At 34.7% G+C, this 19,505-nt stretch overlaps 1 protein-coding gene across 1 annotated transcript in view; it reads left to right on the forward strand.

Moving 5' to 3' along the window:
• Nucleotides 1-19,505, forward strand: part of LOC149548244 (RING-finger, DEAD-like helicase, PHD and SNF2 domain-containing protein) — a 280,879-nt gene that overhangs the window by 231,181 nt on the left and 30,193 nt on the right. The window contains exon 18 of the mRNA XM_089792294.1: nt 9,158-9,425. Within this exon, the coding sequence (XP_089648420.1) occupies nt 9,158-9,425 (268 nt within the window). The remainder of the gene's footprint in view (nt 1-9,157; nt 9,426-19,505) is intronic.

Raw genomic sequence — 19,505 nt, forward strand, 5'->3', positions numbered from 1 at the left:
CCAATTCTGATCCAATTCTGATTCTTGTTACTTTAGTAACTAGCCTTGATCCTGAGGTTATTGAACAAATCTTCAAGGTTCGACATAAAGCAAAATGTGCAGATTTGACCAAAGAATCATCTTTGGCATGCCAGAATGGGCAAAAGGGTGTTTATCAGAAGTATGTCAACCTTTACTGGTTAGACAATAAAAGAAGCAACTTCTCCAGATGGCCAAAGGTCATTCATCAGTCTAATTCAAACAAGAATATATCCTTTTTAACAGAATTTGTGGCCTTAAAGATTCTATTGATTTCAAGCCATGGATGTATAAGTTCATGTTTCAAATTATGGAGAATAAAGAACACATCTTTTGGGGAGAGCTCATCAATGCTGCACTTTGCTAGCAGATAGGCAATGTGGGAACATCAGCACCCTTCTACATAAATTCTTATCTTGTTTACACTGTTGCTGCTATGGGATTTTTCTCTGGTCTCTCTACCAAGGGAGATCGTCTTCAGTTTCTTGTTTGGGATTACTATGACCAAATCACTTTGGCAAATAGTAAATTCCATTACAGAAGAGTCCAAGATGCCTTCTTTGGGCATTTTTTATGCTTGTTCAATAAACAATTATCTATTAAAAGAGTATTTGATGCGGCATGGGAGAAGGTGTACCAATACGGCTGTATTTTTATTCAAATTCCTATTTCACATACTTGAGAGTTGGATATTTTAAAGGTGAGCCGTATACCTTACCTAGGTATGCTACAGATCGAATTATTTTGATGGAGTTAGCTAGCTAGCTCATGGACGTGCAGAGTGATCAGCATGCTATGCATAGGCCTAGTTTCGACATTACCTCAGCTAAACCTTTGGCTATTGGAAACTATTCAATCATTTTTGTGCCTAAAACAAAGAACATCCTCGGCTAAACCTTTGGCTATTGGAAACTATTCAATCATTTCTGTGCCTAAAGAAAAGAACATGGAAACAGAGTTGCAGTTGATCACCTTAAAGAAATTCAAGGCCATCTTTCTCCGGTCTTTCTACCAAGGAAGATCGTCTTCACGTTCCTGTTTGGGATTACTATGACCAAATCACTTTGGGAAATAGTAAATTCCATTACAGAAGAGTCCAAGATGCCTTCTTTGGGTACTTTCGGTGCTTGTTCAATAAACAATTTATCTGTTAAAAGAGTATCTGATGCGGCATGGGAGAAGGTGAACCAATATGGCTATATTTTTGTTCAGTTTCCTACTTTCACATACTTAAGAGTTGGATATTTTAAAGGTGAGTTGTATACCTTACTTAGGTATGCTACAGATCGAATTATTTTGATGGAGCTAGCTAGACAGCTCATGGACGTGCAGAGTGATCAGCATGCTACGCATAGGCCTGGTTTCAGCATTACCTCAACTAAACCTTTGGCTATTGGCAACTATTCGATCATTTATGTGCCTAAAGAAAAGAACATGGAAGTAGAGTTGCAGTTGATCACCTTGAAGAAGTTCAAGGCCAGATTTGATTTGGACTATCGAGAGATGAACTCTCAAACGAAAAGAGCTTACACTCACTTTCATTGCATTGAGGACATTTGGATTGATATGAGGATAGAACTTGATATCATGAAGATGGATTACTGCAGATTAACCTTGCAACAGATAATCGATCTCAACATGTTGGAAATCCCTTCAGATTTCCAAGTTGAAGATGATGGGAACATCCTTGATTCAGAGTTTCATCAAGCCAGTTTTGATAAGAAGTGCCCTTTTCCTATTCAGTGGAAACAGAAGGAAGGTACATCTATCATGGATAGATTTCAATCCATCTTGGTAAATACCAACAAATGGTTGAAAAGTAAGGGCCTTAAAAGAGTAAATCCTATGATGGGCTTTAGATTGTGGAAGTTTTGGTCCTCTTGGTAGGAAGTCACAACTAGAAATCACAAGGAAAGATGGTGCTTCATCTTCTGATGCTAAGGGTTCCCTCAAATTCAAATTGAAGGGCAGAAAATGAGCTAATTCATCTCAAATCCCTGAACCAATTCAAGAATCAGTGGAAGAATCAAAAGAGGAATTGGAAACAGAATCTAATAAAGAAGATTTAGATGACGAAGGGGAAATCATGATCATATCTCCTCCAAAGCCTACACAAGCTTGTACATCTTCTATACATGAAGAGCCTTTTCTGCATGAAGCAGATGACGATGTGGATTCATTCTCTACTGTTTTCACTCCTATTTTAGTCTTGGAAGTTAATACCATGGCTCTTCCTATCTCCTCTTCTGCTCCTCGCATTCCTGGACATGAACAATATGAACATTTAGTAGTGTGTTTGAAGATTTTCCAACTCTTACCAGTGGTCAAGTTTACCAACTTGATACATCATTGACAAGATTTGAGCTTTTCATGAGGGAGTCTTCTCAGCACGTTCCTATGCCTTCAATTGTGCAAACTGAATCTTGTTCTGTTACAACTGAAATACAATCAGGATCAATGCCAATGATCTCCACTGTATTTGCTTTTGCGGATGAAGGTTTCAGCCTACCTGCATGGTTGAGCAAAATAACAACAAAGAGGAGAAAAGTGGTTGTTCCTCCGGACAATCTTCTTGTTAAGAAGACCAAATCCAAATCTTTGAAAGATAAGATTGTTTCTAGGATTTTGGTTGATTTCGATAAAACCAAATTTGTTGAAGTTGTTGAGCCCTTGGTAGATAAACATATTGAAGAATTTGTTTTGATTACAAGTTTACTAAGGTTGAAATCAGAAAGCAATCATGTTTGAGTTGTTTGCAAGACGCTCAAGATGCATTGGCTCATGTATCAAAGAGCAATCATGGGCTATGGGAAAAGAAAAATCAATTGAAACATGAAGTCTCTCGTCTAAATGAGGTCATTCAGAAAAAATCTTCTCAGAGTGTTGTTGTTATATCTCAAACATCTAAAGAGAGAAAGCTGATTGGAGCCGCTAAGTCCTAGATACAAGAAATCATTTCTGAAGGTGTTCGAACCATCATGGAGACATTTGCAATCCTTAGACGCATCAAAGAAATGAATGAAATGGAGGGAAACTTAATCTCTTCTTTGACTCAAGAAGTAGATAACTTGAAGGAAATCATTGATGATTGGGATGAAATGGTGAAATTCAATCTGGATGCGTCGGTCTAATGTGACATTCTTTTGTCATGTGAAATGTTCTTCAGATATCAAGGTCTCATCAGTTACAGAGAGGAGACATTGAGGAAGCTGATCACAAAGTTGTAGGTGGCCTTTGGAGATTGTCAAGCAGTTGAAACAAGTGTTACTTGTGATTTGGAACAAATGGAATGCCATGTTATTGATGAATCTGGTAATCTCATAGCAGCAGAGAGTAAAACCAAAATATACAATCAGGATCAATGCTGATGTAAATTCTGAAGATTTTCGTTCACATACAATGAACAAGTTTGTCTTATATAAATCCTTGACAAAACACTTGTTAGATACTACGATAACAAATTCCAAAGTTGTGCAATCAGCATATGCAAATGCAATGAGAGTAGAAGCCATATCAAAGACCATGGAAATTGTTGATCTTCCTACAGTGTGTGACATTATTGTCAAATTCAACTGAGAAACAATCTTTAAGATTGTTGTTTCTGTTTTTATTTCATGTTAGTAGTTGTAAAAGATGCATTACATGAAAAAGTGTAATTACATGTAATGTGAGTTACATGTATGTAAAAGGATGTAATGCGAGTTGCATGTAACCCTTTATTTTCTCGTGTAGTTAGATTAGGTCAAAGTTGGTTGAGTTGCACCAACTTTTTCCTCCACCTTTTTCTCAACTCCTCTGCCTATATATGGGAGTGCCCCCTCATTGTAAAATCATCATTATCTTTATGCAAGAGAGCTCTGGAGAAATTGTGCCAACAAAACTTTGTTTGTGTAGCACTATTTTGAGAGAGTGAATACAAGGGAGCATTTGAGACTTATCTCTGATTAAGTGAGATTGTTACTTGCATGAGTTATAAGCTTTCTCTATAATTCATTTAAGTTATCTTTGATTCATGTTATCTTGTGTTCTTGGTAATTGTATCTCATGAATTGAATAGAAAAGAGTTTAGAAGTAGTTGGAGCCAAAGTTTTGACTAGGAGCAATTGTGGAAGTTTATAGCTAGAAGCTTTGTCTATAGCTTATATTTTCATCCTTAATTTACAAAATAGTTAAGTTTTTCTTACTTTTAGGAGTCTTTGTGCCCTAATTGTAAAGTTTTTCCATATAGAAGTGCAACGGACTTAGAGCCAAACCAGTACATGATCATCTAACCTTTGAGTTAGTGAAGGTTTATCGTATCAGTGTTTCCAGCTCTTGATAGAAGTGTAGTTAGAGATTCACCTTGCCCATTACTCGCTCCACGAGTAAGTGGATTCTTTCTTGAAAGATAAGAAGAAAGGATATTCATCCATTTTATAAAATCTCTCAACTTCTTGCTTACCTTGAGTTGATCCAAGCAACGGTGAGAAGGGGGAGTCTTCCCTTTAAGGTAGGAGAGACTCTATCTCACGCACTATGGCTGGTCATCATATTTTGCGACTGGATTTTTACCCAAAATTGTCGATTGCAAAAATATTCACCCAACAAATTTCCTTTCAAAAAACATTATTTTTTATGCCCTTTTGGACCCACATTTTTGAGAAAACGTCCAATTTTGAAGCATTTTTTATCACATTTTGGGACCAAGGAGAGGAGTTTTAGAATTTCATTACATATCTTTGCTATTGGACAACACGTTTTTGCATTCCATTTGCAAAAACTAATCGTTTGGGGCAAGATTGAATCACGCTTTTCTCTAAAAACATCCCATTACCTTGCACTCATTAAACATTGGAGTTGGGAGAGATTCTAGGGCACATTTTGGGCATTCTCATTCAAAAATGCCACATTGTATGTTCATTACAAATTCATCATTGCAAAGTTGAAGAAGTCCAAGTTTGAAGATTTTCAAAGTTGGAGTTTCTTTCTCCTTCATTTTTGGCATATAATCTTCAAGTAAGTGAACATTGTCCTTTTGGTTAATTAATTCATGCTTATCTTGCTGATTTGATGCATGTTTTAGTTTGATGTTTCACATTTGTTGATATAGATGCCATGAAAAGTGCATTTTCCCTTTAAAAATAATGAAATATCTCATTTCCATCTTTTTTTTTTTTCCCAAATTCCAAATTCGAGTTTGCATGTTGAGGTATCTTGCTTGTTGACATGTAAGAAGGTACGTGTTTCTTTTGTGTTTGTTTTCTTGTTTTTCTTCATTTGGAAGAAGTTGCACATTCTTTCCCAAGAGCTTGATCATGTTTCATTTCACTCCATCTTTCATCAACGAATGTAAGTGCATCTTTTCATTCCACCTCCATCATTACATGCCAAGGCACATTGCATTATTTGATTCTGTATCCACCATTACACTTCGTAAGGAATTACATGTAATTCCCATTTCATGCCATAGCACATTGCATCTCATTCTCCATCCGCAATTACATGCAATCTCATCCTTTGTTCCCATTTACACGCATTTCCATCTTCTAAACCTAATTGAATGTTCGAATCAAGTCACAATTACATGTAATCCACTTTACATGTAATGTCATCTAGAGAACCAATTTTTGACTAAAGGTCACTTCTAAAGTCAAAAGTTATCATTTGCACGCATTCCCATGCACCTAGCCTTCTTTCCTCAAGGCATCTTTATAAGAACTCGTTCTTTTCTCATATGCATTTACATGCCATCTGTCTTCCTAAGTCCCATTTTAACCCTCCACATGTACTTTCCATTTCACATCCAATTCATTACATGTGTTCCATGAGTATCTAATCAATACTTCGCATATATTGTTCCTTAGAGATCCATTTTGCCAATATTTTCTTGGAGTTAGAATCCATATCTTCCAATGATGGATTCAATCCCATTGAAACTTTCATGTTGTAACAAGTCAAGATATGCCAGGATTTCTATAAAGAATGAAGACATCCAGTAAAGAAGGTGTGTTTCAAATCAAAGAAGTGATAATTCATTTGGTCTCCATTTTTCCAATGGTTGTCCGAGAACCTGAGTTCGTGTGGGAATGGGCCAAGCACTTTGTTCCAAAAAATAAAAAAGAAGTTGCAGATGCTCATTAGAAAGTTGTTCCAAGTTTACCTCTAGAAATTATTGAGAAGGTCTTCTAAGTGTGGGAAAATCTAGAATGTGCATGTCTGACAAGACAATTCATAGCTTGGAATGAGGAAAAGGTTGATCGCATCGAGTTTTCAAATCACAACTAGAAACTCATCATGGTGAATGCAGTAGTGTAGAATACAGGAATCCCTGATCTTGTAATCATTCGGGATAGCATCGCCAAGTACAAGGCCCTTCAGAACAATCCCTAGGATCATTTCTTTTCTTTTTTGTTTTTCTTCTTCTTCTTTCATGTTTGAAGTATGAAATGATGTATTGCATGAAATGATGTAATTATATGAAATTGTGTAATGACATGTAATCCAATAATTTCTCTCACCTAGTTTTACCGAGTCAAAGTTGGTTGAGTTGCTTCCACTTTTTCCTCCTTCTCAACTCCTTTGCCTATATAAAGGAGTGCCCTCTCATTGTAGAAAACATCTTTTATTGTATGCAAGAAAGCTCTACCAAACTTGTGCAAGCATAACTTTGACTGTGTAGCATGAATTTGGGAGAAGAGTGAATAAAGAAGCAATTGGATTCAAAGCTTTGACTAAAAGCAATTGTGATAGAGAAAATTAGAAGCTTTGACTATAATTTGTGCCTATTGTCTTTGATTCGTGTTATTATTGTGTTCAATAACAAAGCATAGTGATTTAAGAAGCAATCAGAGCCAAAGCTTTGACTGGGAGCGGTTGTGGCAATAGATAGACTAGGAGCTTTGACTGTAGCTTGTATTGCCATCTCAAATTCATGAAAAATAGTTAGAATTCCCTACTTTTGGAAGTCTTGGTGCCCCAATGGTAGAGGTTATTCTTATAGAATAAGTTAAAACAAACCTTTGAGCCAAATTGGTATACTTTCAGCTAGCCTCTTTTTCATACGGGGTAAAAGGATACTTATCACATGTAGTACAGTAAGATATAACATAGAACAGATACTTTATTCATATACGCAATATGCACTCCAACGCTTACAATATGATTATGATGATTGCAATGATTACAATGATTATGGTGATGCTCCAAAGTCCCTTCCGGACAGTGTACATATACTTTCCCAAAGGGGTGACTCAACTGCCACGCGCCCTTTCGGATACAATTCTACCCATCGGCTACAATATAGAATTTACCGACAGCATCCTTTCGAAAAGGTAAACTCGTCTCCAGATGACAAAATAAAGACCACAAAACTCAAACTTCATTAAAACAATTAATTACATCCATGTTTAGATACTAAGCAGAGGGATGTGTCCTTGGTGTAGTGGCTGTCCATGTCCTCAGTTCGTTCAACTCTACTCGTAGCTTGTACACTTGCTCCTTCCATACTTTCAATTCTGCCTCAGCCTCCATCTGAAGGTCCAAGCTGACTGCATCATCCCAGTGTTCTCTCCCAGCTCTCTCTCCTTCTCATCTGCCACCTATTCTCTGTTGCTAACTGTTCCTTCTCTGCTGCCACTTTCTGTAGCTGACTCTGTTTGGCTAACAAGGCTGCCCTCTTGGATTCCGAGGCTGCCCTCGCCGCTGCTACTTAGTCTGCCTAGCTCCTCCTTGGTAACAGCACCAAATGTTTTCCGTACAAGGTAAAAGGATACTTATCGCATGTAGTACAGTAAGATATAACATAGAACAGATACTTTATTCATATACGCAATATGAACTCCAATGCTTACAATATGATTATGATGATTACAATGATTACAATGATTATGGTGATGCTCCAAAGTCCCTTTCGGATAGTGTACATATACTTTCCCGAAGGGGTGACTCAACCGTCACACGCCCTTTTGGATACAATTCTACCCATCGGCTACAATATAGAATTTACTAACAAGAAGTCTTTGAGTTAGTGTTGGTTTATCAGTATCACCGTTTGCAACATTAGATAGAAGTGTAGTTTGAGATTTCATCTTGCCCATTCTTCGCTCTGCGGGTAAGTGGATTCTTTTCTGAAAGTTGAGCGGAAAGAATATTGGTAACACCCCTTACAAAATCTCTCAATTTCTTGCTTACCTTGAGTTGATCCAAGGAACGGTGAGAAGGGGGAGCCTTCCTTTTAAGGTAGGAGAGACTCTGTCTCACACACTATGGCTGGTCATCCTATTTTGCCACTGGATTTTACCGAAAATTGTTGGTTGCAAAATATCCACCCAACAATATGTATGTATGTGTTTATGTACTAACGAATCCTCACGAATTCACAAATCAGATTATCTAACCTGAATCCAACCCCGAACATGAAGCAACTAAAGGTCCAGCCTAAAGAGGAGACATGGCAGCTCTCTCATACCACAATGTTCCCATAAATGCCTAAGATCTTGAATGAGTTCTTGTTTTCCTTTGTGTGTCAACTTTTTGTATACATTTGATGTTTGCTTCAACACTTATCTTATTGGGGCATCATCAATAATTATTTTCCAACTTCAACTTTATTTATGTCTGATCCAACTTATAAAAAGGCTATTACCAAATAACAAGTAGAAGTAAAAAATAAAGATAACAATTCATAGCAAGAATGAGTGCATGAGAAGATGAATAGATGTTTTATTTTTAGAATGCAAGAAATGTAAGGGTGGACATCTCATAAATTGTTTTAACATAATAACACAAACCATCTACTGTTATGATACTTTGTGGCACAAGAAAGTTGCTTGTAATCAAGAGCTTTCACTGTTTCAGTGATGGTTTTCTTGTGATCTGATCCTATTTTTTTTAAATCGACAAACTTCAGTACATTTCTTAAGTTCAATTGAAGCCATTGTTAACATTCAGTATTATGTTGCAAGCTTTTCAGATCAACATTCATTATTAAATATGATACTATTATTTACTATTGAATCCAATGAAATTGGCTATTGGAAATTCTAAGAATTAAGGCAACCTTTTCTGAAGTCTAAATTAAATGATCTTGATTTTTTCTGACTGTTTGATATATAGCAGTTCAGTTGTGCGAGACTAATAGTGGAATTATTTTTGTATTTAGCAATTCAGATATTGCAATCAAGCAATTCAAAGGAATGGTTGACCAAGGAGAGCAACCTGTAACGCAACAAAAGGGGAAATGTTCTGAAATGAAGCCCACTCAAGTTTTATTGATGCTTTTCCGGCATGGTGCAAATGGACTCAATCTTCTAGAAGCTCAACATGTGATTTTGATTGAACCACTCCTAAATCCTGCTGCAGAAGCTCAGGCTATCAATCGAGTACACAGGATTGGCCAGGAAAAGAAAACATTTGTTCATCGTTTCATTGTATGTGTTGACCTGTCCTTTCATTTTGCTTTCTTTATTGCACTGACTTTCTAACAAACATTTATACTTTTTTTATAATATGGATTTATTTAAATTAAAAATTAAAGCAGTCATGAATATATCATTTATATCTACCAGGATTTTTTTGGTGAATTCAAGCTTTGCGTTGTTTTAGATGTCTTTTCCTTTTAATTTCTGTTGTAAGGACAAGGCTCATTTACCTGAAAGATAATGAATTTACCTATTGTCATGATCTGTGTCTTGGCAAGTTGTGTTAAGAAATTAGTGTGTTTCTATATAAATATGACCATCTTATATGTTTTTCCTTGTGTTGAAAGACCCATTCTAAATATCACATGAATTTGGATTTTACTGTGGGTGGTTGCATGGGGAACATTGAATGCTGACACATTCATAAATATGTAACTCTTACAATAAACATTTAAAACACTTGCTTCTAATATTATAAGTCAAACATTTTTCAGAAGATAGCAAAGTTAAGACTCAAAAATTAGGTACTGTGGGTCAACTCTCTATGAACTGCAGGAATGGAAGAGTTAGGAAGGTATAAAAATGGAGAAGTTAGCTATGCTGGTTTGTCAGCATAAAGGTTTGAGTTATCTCTTACATTTTATGACTTTTTAAAAGGAGTTTGAAATCTAAAATAGATTCCATGTTTTTATAGTTTTATAATTACCATTTATGATGAATTTTGCTTCATTTTTGTAAAGAAGCCTTGCTCAACTATGCTGAAGAATTGATGTTTTTTCCGAGTTTTAGCAATTTTATTTTGTTTTAGACAATTTATGCTTTTATGAATTTTCTCAGAAATTGAAATGATTACAATGCATAGAAATCGAAAATACAATTATCAAACTTTGCACATCTAGCATTATTCACTATATATTAATATGCAAATATTTACAATGCTAAGCAGAGTAACGTGAATTGCCGCGATTCAGGCGATTAACATGATTTCGCGATCTGACTTAAGTCATGCAATTCATGGTGAGTCAGTGAATCAGCTTGCCAATTTTTGTGCCAAAAATTGCCTGAATCAGTGATTTTTGTCAAAAATTGCCAGAAATCGGCAAAATTGGCCCCAAAAATTGGCAAGTTGGTAAAAAATCACCAAAAATCACCAATTTTAAAATCTTTGAATTTCAAGGCTTTTTTCACCTTGTCGATTTGTAGCCAATTCATAGGCGATTCACGATTCAAGTAGGCCTTGCTGATTCCGATTTGATTCCGATCTGATTCCTCATAATTGCTGCAATATGCTAATATGTAAGATGCCCAAACTAGCAAAGATTTGCAAACTTTTAATGTTGAATGCCTTCTCTAAGTTGTTACTCAATTCCAAACACAATTGCTGCAATCTACCATAAAATCAACTCAAAGTGAAACAACCTGTAATAACCCCAATAGGTTATAACTTCTTCAGACACCAAAAATCTTTATACTTAAGTTGTTTGACATTTCGTCAAACACTTTGCAAGTAAGCTCTGATACCACTGTAATGACCTTCCTCAAATCTGCCCTCACAAAATGCTGATGAAAGCTCAAGGAATTTCATCAAACAATTCATGCAAGGGACGTATGACTGATATAGTGTTTCAGCTAGCTTCAAATGACTTTTTTCTTCAATTTGCATCAATGAGAATCTTGTGCTAAAAGACTACAATGGACTACACAATGACCTAACATGAGTGTGCTACTAATTTTGACAATATTCAGTACATATATATGATCTAAGCATGAGAAATGAACACCTACAGCCAACTGGCATTTTTACAAACAGTTGGTATGCAAACTAACTAGCTGATAAATAATTATATTAAATTGCTTAAATGACACCAGCAACTATTATCTTCTTAATTGCAATGAAAATTACAATGCTCATGAAATATGGCCAAGACTTTGGCATTTACATGGATTACAAAATGATAATGCTGGTATAATGCACACTTACAGCTGAAAGCTTATAACACCCTAAAAAACAATACTAACAAAAGAACTTGGTTGTAGATGGCTAAAATAATTTCCTTCTATGCTGCCCCTTCTGCTTTGCTTTTTTCGAACTACTTTTTCGGCCTGCTTTTTCATACCCGCTTTTTTAGCCTGCTTTTTCGGTTCCACTTTTTTTTGGACAGCTTTTTCGTACCCGCTTTTTCAGCCTACTTTTTCGGTTCCGCTTTTTCGGACTGCTACTATGTTGAATCTCAAGACCATATCTTTCAATGGCGTCAAGATTTCCAGCTTGAAGGGATTTCGTCCTCCAAACTATTGAGACAATCTCCAGAAAATTTCTCAATTTCTTTGATATTTCCAAGCCTACTAAAAAGAAGCTCTTCCCTTTCTTTTATAGTGTTCTCACAAGAGCTCCATCTTCCGTTTTCTCAATGTGGGATAAAAGATAACTCCCTTTATGTAACTTATGTCTCCAATGTGTTATAAAATAAAGGGGACTCTTTTAATTTAAATATTTTCCACAACTATAGTCTATGCATTAATAAAGTTAAATATTTAAATTTAACTTTATAAAATAGCTTTATCAATGCATAACAAATCTTATCAATGATAAACAAGTCTTCTTGTCAATTTTAAACAATTACCATCGACATACCGCTGCCACTGGATGTCCGACCATATCCAAGATGACTTACTATAAATAGTAAGTATGCCCAAAGTTGCCTCAAAACCCCTCAGAAAGACCTGCAACTAAAACTATCTAGGCCAAATGGCCTCTAAGCCCCTTTAATGTCCTGGTTAGCCTACGGGACCGTGGGGAAATAGGCTAACGACAACATTATGCTATGAATGCTAAAAACGGAGACATTACACAACCTGAAGAAGAATTCACAATTCTTTCAACATGCAATTTTCCAAACCCTTGTACTCATCCATGTTAATGTTTTAGCATTAGTAGAAATAAAATGATGCTTATCTGATTTGTGTTTATGTTTTAGATAAATTGTCATTCTTGATTATATATATATATATGTTTGGATTAATATATAATTGTAGCATAATCATTGATAGATAAATAATACCAATCGGCAGTATGGTCAACGTCTTAAGGCAGTCTCCTTTTTTATCGGCATATTATGTATTGGGTGCTTTGTTAAGATCGGGATCACTTTAGTCGTTAGCCATGCCACCGAAGAGGCATGACTCTAGTTGGCCACATAGAGTCATGACTCTAGGGTGGTCGTGACTTTCCCTCCCTATATAAAAGGTAAGGCAGATCGCTGAATAATGTGATTAATACATGGCATCATAGAACCCAACGATCTACAAGTAATACGTTGTTATTATTTCAGTATATCTTCCTTAAATCTAACTTGCAGTAGCATACAGCATACAGATCACATTCAGCATACAGTTGATATTTTCAGCGAATCACAAAAGGGAGATACTGAACCCGATCAGTAAGAGATCACCATTATTTGAAGACATACTCTGCTCTTCTATAGTACAATTAAGAGTACCTACTGTTATTATATTTATTGTAATTGTTTTATCTATCAGAGATCCATAAATTTAACATGGTATCAGAGCCATTCTGATAAGAAAAACCATTACACAAAAATAAAATTTAAAATCTCATATTTTTAGAAGAAAAAGGGGCTAAAACTTTAATCATTAAAATGGTGAATCATGTGCGACTAGAAGATAGGCTTGAGGGTGCTTCTAATTTCTCTTCATAGAAAATTAGAGTAATGATAATATTAAGGGAAATGGAATTAGAAGAATATATTGAATCAAACATGTCTATACTTGAAAATGGACCAGAGAAAGTAACATGGAAAAGACATAATAACAAAGCAATGAAGATCATTATAGATTCTGTAAAAGATCATATCCTACCATCCATATCTAGTCTCAAGAGTGCAATTGAAATGTTCTCCACGATTCGAGATACATTTGAAATCAACAATACTAGTAGATTATTAACTTTAAAACAAAATCTACCATACATAAAGATGAAATTGGAGAATCTATCACCTCATACTTTTAAAAATTTCTGAACTAAAAGATCAACTTGCAACAATGGAAAGTTGAGTTGATGACAAAGAACTCAACATGATAGCACTGAGAGGCCTTCCACTATCATGGGAAATGTTTATTTGACGATTAAGCTCTCGACCCGAACTTCGAAAATTTGATATATTAAAAAAAATGAATGCACTAAAAAAGAATCTAGAATAGTCTCAAGAGGACTAAGCACAAATCAAGAGGGAGAAATTCAAAAACTTCATGTAAAATCAAATAAGAAGAGAAAATTCAAATACAACAAAAAGGAATCTAACAAATCTTACAAGCAACGTGATTGGTCAAAAGTTAGATGTTTTAAATGTGACAAAATTGATCACACCCACAAATTCTGTCTTGAAAAGAAGAGAATTCAAGTAGTCTTAGCAGAAATCAAAGAAGAGGGTGAAGAGAAAGAAGAAAGAGAAAACTATGCTTTTTACTTAGCCCTTTCAAGTGAATTAAACTCTAATAACAATACTTGGATCATCAACAGTGGAGCATCTCGACACATCATTGGTTTTAAAAACAAATTTGAAACCTTCTCTAAACAAGCCTCAGAAGAAGTTATCATTGGAGATAACTCTACTCATCCTATTAAAAGAATTGGTTCATGTTCAATTCAACTAAACTCAGAAATTACACTAAAACTCAAAAATGTTTTATATGTACCAGGAATAAAGAGAAATCCAGTATCTATTTCTAGTCTTGCTGATCAAGGTTTTAGAATCACATTTCAAGAGGACAAAGTTCTATCTTGGCTCAAGAACTCTAATATTAAGAAAGTCATTTCCATTGGATTTAGAAATTGAAGTCTTTATAAACTTTGTAATAATCAAAACTTAAAGCTAGCTCTTAGTCATGAAACTTCAAATTCCACCGAAATTTGGCATAGGAGGGTAGGTCACCTTCACTACCAAGCATTATCATCCATAGGAAAAATCGTAAAATGTTTACCTAGCCTAAAAATTGATCATTTAAGTATTTGCAAAGGATCTACTTTAGGTAAAAATTCTAAACAATCATTTCCTAAAAGTGTTCACAAATCTAAATCCATTCTTGAACTGATTCACATTGATCTTTGAGGTCCTATGTCTGTACCTTCTCTTAATGGATGCTTCTTCTATATAATTTTTATTGATGATCACTCTAGAAGAACCTGAATCTATTTTTTGAAACAAAAGGAATCAACTGAAGTCTTATCAAAATTCAAAGAATTCAAAGCTTTAGTTGAAAATCAGTCATGACATAAAATAAAAATTCTAAAATTAGACAATGGAGGTGAATATATTTCTGATATTTTAAAGAATTTTTGCATTGTTGTTGGGATTAAGAGGGAGTTTTATGTACCTTATAATCCTCAACAGAATAGAATTGTGTAACTTAAAAACAGATCAATTGTTGAATCAGCCAAAGCAATGATGCATGATCAAAACTTTCGTACTTCCTTTTGGGCCGAAGCATTTAACACTGCAGTCTACATTCAAAACAGATGTCCACACTCAGTTTTAGAGAACACCACTCCAAAAGAAGTATTCACTAGCATTAAACCTGATCTAAGTCATTTAAGAATATTTGGATGTCCAGTTTATATTCACATACCTAAAAAGACAAGAACAAAACTAGAACTTTCCGGGAAGAAGGGAATATTTATTGGATATATTGAAACAACAAAAGGATACAAGATCTTCATTCCAGGTCAAAGAACAATTGAGATTAGCAAAGATGTGAAATTTGAAGAAGATACTACCTTTAAAATTTTCAGAAACAATGATGAATCTATTACGAAGTCTATTCCTGAAGATGATGAAAATCAACCAATAGAAATTGAGAGGGAGATTGATTCTAAACCTTCCTCTTCCACTATGTCTAATCATGAAGATTCTAAAAATATCAATAATAAAAAGAGGGCACTATGGGCTAGGAAAATTATAGAAGAAAATCATGTTGAACCTAATGAAGTAATGCAAGGGAGCAAAAGAACAAGAAATCAATCGTGTTATGTTGCATTGTTAATTGAACTTATAGAAACAAAACCTTCTAGTGTTAAAGAAGCATTTTCAAATTAGTCTTGGAAAGAAGCAATGATTGAAGAATATAACTCTATATTAAAAATTGATGTATGGGATGTTGTACCAAGACCTAAGAACAAATTAGTTGTTTCTTCCAAATGGTTGTTTAAAATTAAACATGCATCTGATGGCAACATTGAAAAATACAAAGCTAGGTTTGTAGCACAAGGTTTCTCACGGAAAGAAGGCAGTGATTATGAAGAAACATTTGCTCCAATTGCTAGATATACTTCAGTCAGAACCATCTTGGCTATTGCAGCATCCAAGGTGGAAGGTACATTAAATGGATGTCAAAACAACATTCCTTAATGGCAAGATTGAAGAAGAAATCTATATCGAGCAACCAGAAGGATTTAGTACTCATGATAGCAAAACTCATGTCTATAAGTTAAAGAAAGCACTTTATGGTCTCAAATAGGCTCCTAGAGCTTGGTATGAAAGGATAGACAACTATCTATTGAAGTTAGGATATTCCAAAAATGAAGCTGATCCCAACTTATATTTCAGAACAAATGGTGATGATATGATTATCCTTGTGTTATATGTTAATGATTTGTTGATAACAGGTGAGAAACATCTCATAAAGAAATGCAAACAAGAACTCACAACAGAGTTTGAAATGAAAGACTTAGGTCTACTTCACTATTTTCTTGGATTAGAAGTCTGGGAGCAACATAACTGCATTATTCTGAATCAAGGAAAATATACAGTTGACATCTTAACAAAATTTGGAATGATGGAATGTAAACCAGCAACTACTCCTATGGAAGTAAATCTTCACAAGTTGAAATATGATATGATCAAATTAAAACCTACAGATTCTACTTATTACAAGTAGATTATTGGATCTTTAATGTATTTGGTTAATACTCGTCTTGACATATGCTATGCTACTCACACCTTTAGTCAGTTTATGTGTGCACCAAAGAAGATAGATCTACATGCAACTCAATACATTTTGAGATACTTAAAGGGTACTATTGGAATGAGAATCAAATATGATAAAGTCAACATCGAACTTCATGGATATTCAGATTCTGATTGGGCAAGCAGTCCTATTGAACGTAAAAGTACTTTTAGATATTGCTTCAATCTAGGATCTGGCATGGTTTCTTGGTCCAATAGAAAACAAACTTCAGTTGCATTAAGTTCCATCGAAGCAGAATACATCGCATCTTCTTTGGGTGCTAGCGAAGCGGTATGGCTACGAAAGTTGTTAGCAGATTTGTTTAAAAAATCTTTGAAGCCAACTGTGATTCAGTGTGATAATCAAAGTTGCATCAAGCTTTCAACCAATCCGGTTTTCCACAATCGCTCCAAACATATTGAAATTTCTTTCCATAACATTCGAGATATGGTGAATCGAGGAATCATTCAATTAGAGTATATCTGTACTAATGAGCAAACAGCTGATATCTTTGCCAAGCCTCTTGCTAAAGTGAAGTTGAAATGCTTCAGAGAAAAACTTGGTATGATTAATTTGTAATATTGAATATTAAATTAAATTTTAATTCATATGAGTTTATGCTTCTATTGTTGGTTAGTAGCATTATATATAATGAAAGGTGACTATCTTTCATGAACATATTTATTCATAAGGTAATTATTTACAAGGTGATGATCTTGTAAATAATAGGCCTGTTATCATGGACATCTCTAGACATTGCTTCGAGCAATTAGAGATCATGAATTTTCATGGGCATCTCTAGACATTGCTTTGGGCAATTAGAGATCATGAAATCTTATGTCATTACTATGGACATCTCTAGACATTGCTTCAAACAATTAGAGATCATAGGTAACATTTTCATTGTGTTTACTCTAGATATTGTTTCAAACAATTAGAGATTATAATATACATTATGATAGTGTTCATAACTTGGTATTTTTGTTATCTAGACTATAATTGTTTCATTGTGTGAAGATCAAATAAGCTATCAAGTGTTCTACTCCGAAATTCAAATTGTATTTTACTTCTCCCTTGCTAAAGAGGGAGTGTTAATGTTTTAGCATCAGTAGAAGTAAAATGATACTTATCTGATCTATGTTTATGTTTTAGATAAACTGTTATTGTTGATTATTAATACTATTATTGTTGATTATTAATTATGTGTGTGTGCGCGCGCGCACGTGCGTGCTTAGATTAATATATAATTGCAGCATAATCATTGACAGATAAATAATACCAATCGGCAGTGTGATCAACGTCTTAAGGCAGTGTCCTTTTCTATTTGCACATTATGTATCAAGTGCTTTGTTAGGATCGGGATTACCTTAGTCGTTAGCCATGCCGCCGAAGAGGCATGACTCTACGTGGCCAGTCATGACTCTATGGTGGTCGTGACTTTCCCTCCCTATATAAAATGTAAGGCAAATCACTAAAGAATGTGATTAATAAATGACATCACAGGACCCAATGATCTGCAAGTAATACATTGTTATTATTTCAGTATATCTTCCTTAAATCTAACTTGTTGTAGCATACAACGTACATATCACATTCAACATATAGTTGATATTTTCAGTGAATCACAAAGGGGAGATATTGAACCCGATCAGTAAGAGATCACCATTATTTGAAGACAAACTCTGCTCTTCTATAGTACAAGTAAGAGTACCTACTGTTAATATATTTATTGTAATTGTTTTATCTATCAAAGATCCATAAACTTAACAATCCAAACATCAATCACAAACAATAATATGCAAAGGATGGATTGATTTGGTTTCTAGAGCTGCATTTATATTAATCAATCCAAATAGATTCTCCAATACACAATGGCTAGTGTCTTCAACTTCACACTTTTCACTTAAATCATAACTTCCTTTTTACTTGGGTGTGCTTTTAAATTTGAATAATCATTAATTAATTCCCTCTAGGTGCCATATTGCACTTTTAATAAACATACAACTTATGTTAATAATTTATGCATTAAGTATAAGTCAATTAAATAACCTGAATAATGACCAATAGTCATAATATCCCATAAATCATCAAGTGGCCCACTCTAATGCAAAAGTAACATTGATCATATATAGCACCCAAATGCCATGCCAAAAAATGGAAACTAGCTCATACTGACTTACTATAAATAGTAAGTCAATCACAAGAGACCTTCAAATCAAGTTGTAAGCTTACGGGGATCGCAATGATGACCTTACACTACCAAGCCCCTAGCACTTGCTAAAAAGGTGACGTCACAATTTTACAAATAAGATAAGATAAATTTATTAATGTCTGAAAATAGGATTATGAAATTACTAGCTGTCATCATAAGAGAAAAAATATTATCTTAATATTTTTATGTATATTTGTTAAAAGAGATGATCTTATTCTTGTTGGTAAATAGATTTGTCACTGTTTAAATCATTAACAACAAAATCTAGCACACACATTTAACATGGATCTCCTATGCATGGCAAGGTGTTTAAAAGGCGTAAGGTGTAACTATATAGAGATTGACATTTTACCTTGGTGCATATCAAATACAACTTAAGATGGGTATATGTGAGTAAATGTGTTCTTCAATTATATTATAAATGTGTATTGTGTGGAGACTTGGTTTATTAGTTCTCGCCTCAAGGAAATAATTGATGTTCTTTTCAAAGTTAAAATATGTGGAAGACCAATAGCCTATTATTCTATTTCTTGTAAACTATGGGATAAAGTTCAGAAATAATATAAAAACTTTAAGTTAATCCTAGAAATTTTATTTTAAAACATCGTAAACCAAGGTTACAAGGAGACATGGTACTTGGAGACTCAAGTACTCGAACTCGACCTCTGCATGCAGACATCAGGGGTTCCCCACTATGACAAGCAGGATTGGAGGCGTAGAATGAATGCAACCACCAAAAGCACTCGAGCTGGACCTGTGCCTGATGCGGCAATTGTAGTAGCTAAAACGTTGCTCCTTTAGTCAATTCTTTCTTGTCTTGGCCATAGAAGCATCTGTTGCTGGGGAATTTTAGG

This window comes from Cupressus sempervirens, chromosome 7, assembly GCF_028749045.1.
Source record: "Cupressus sempervirens isolate cs-2001-9-10 chromosome 7, ASM2874904v1, whole genome shotgun sequence".
Taxonomy (NCBI): domain Eukaryota; kingdom Viridiplantae; phylum Streptophyta; class Pinopsida; order Cupressales; family Cupressaceae; genus Cupressus; species Cupressus sempervirens.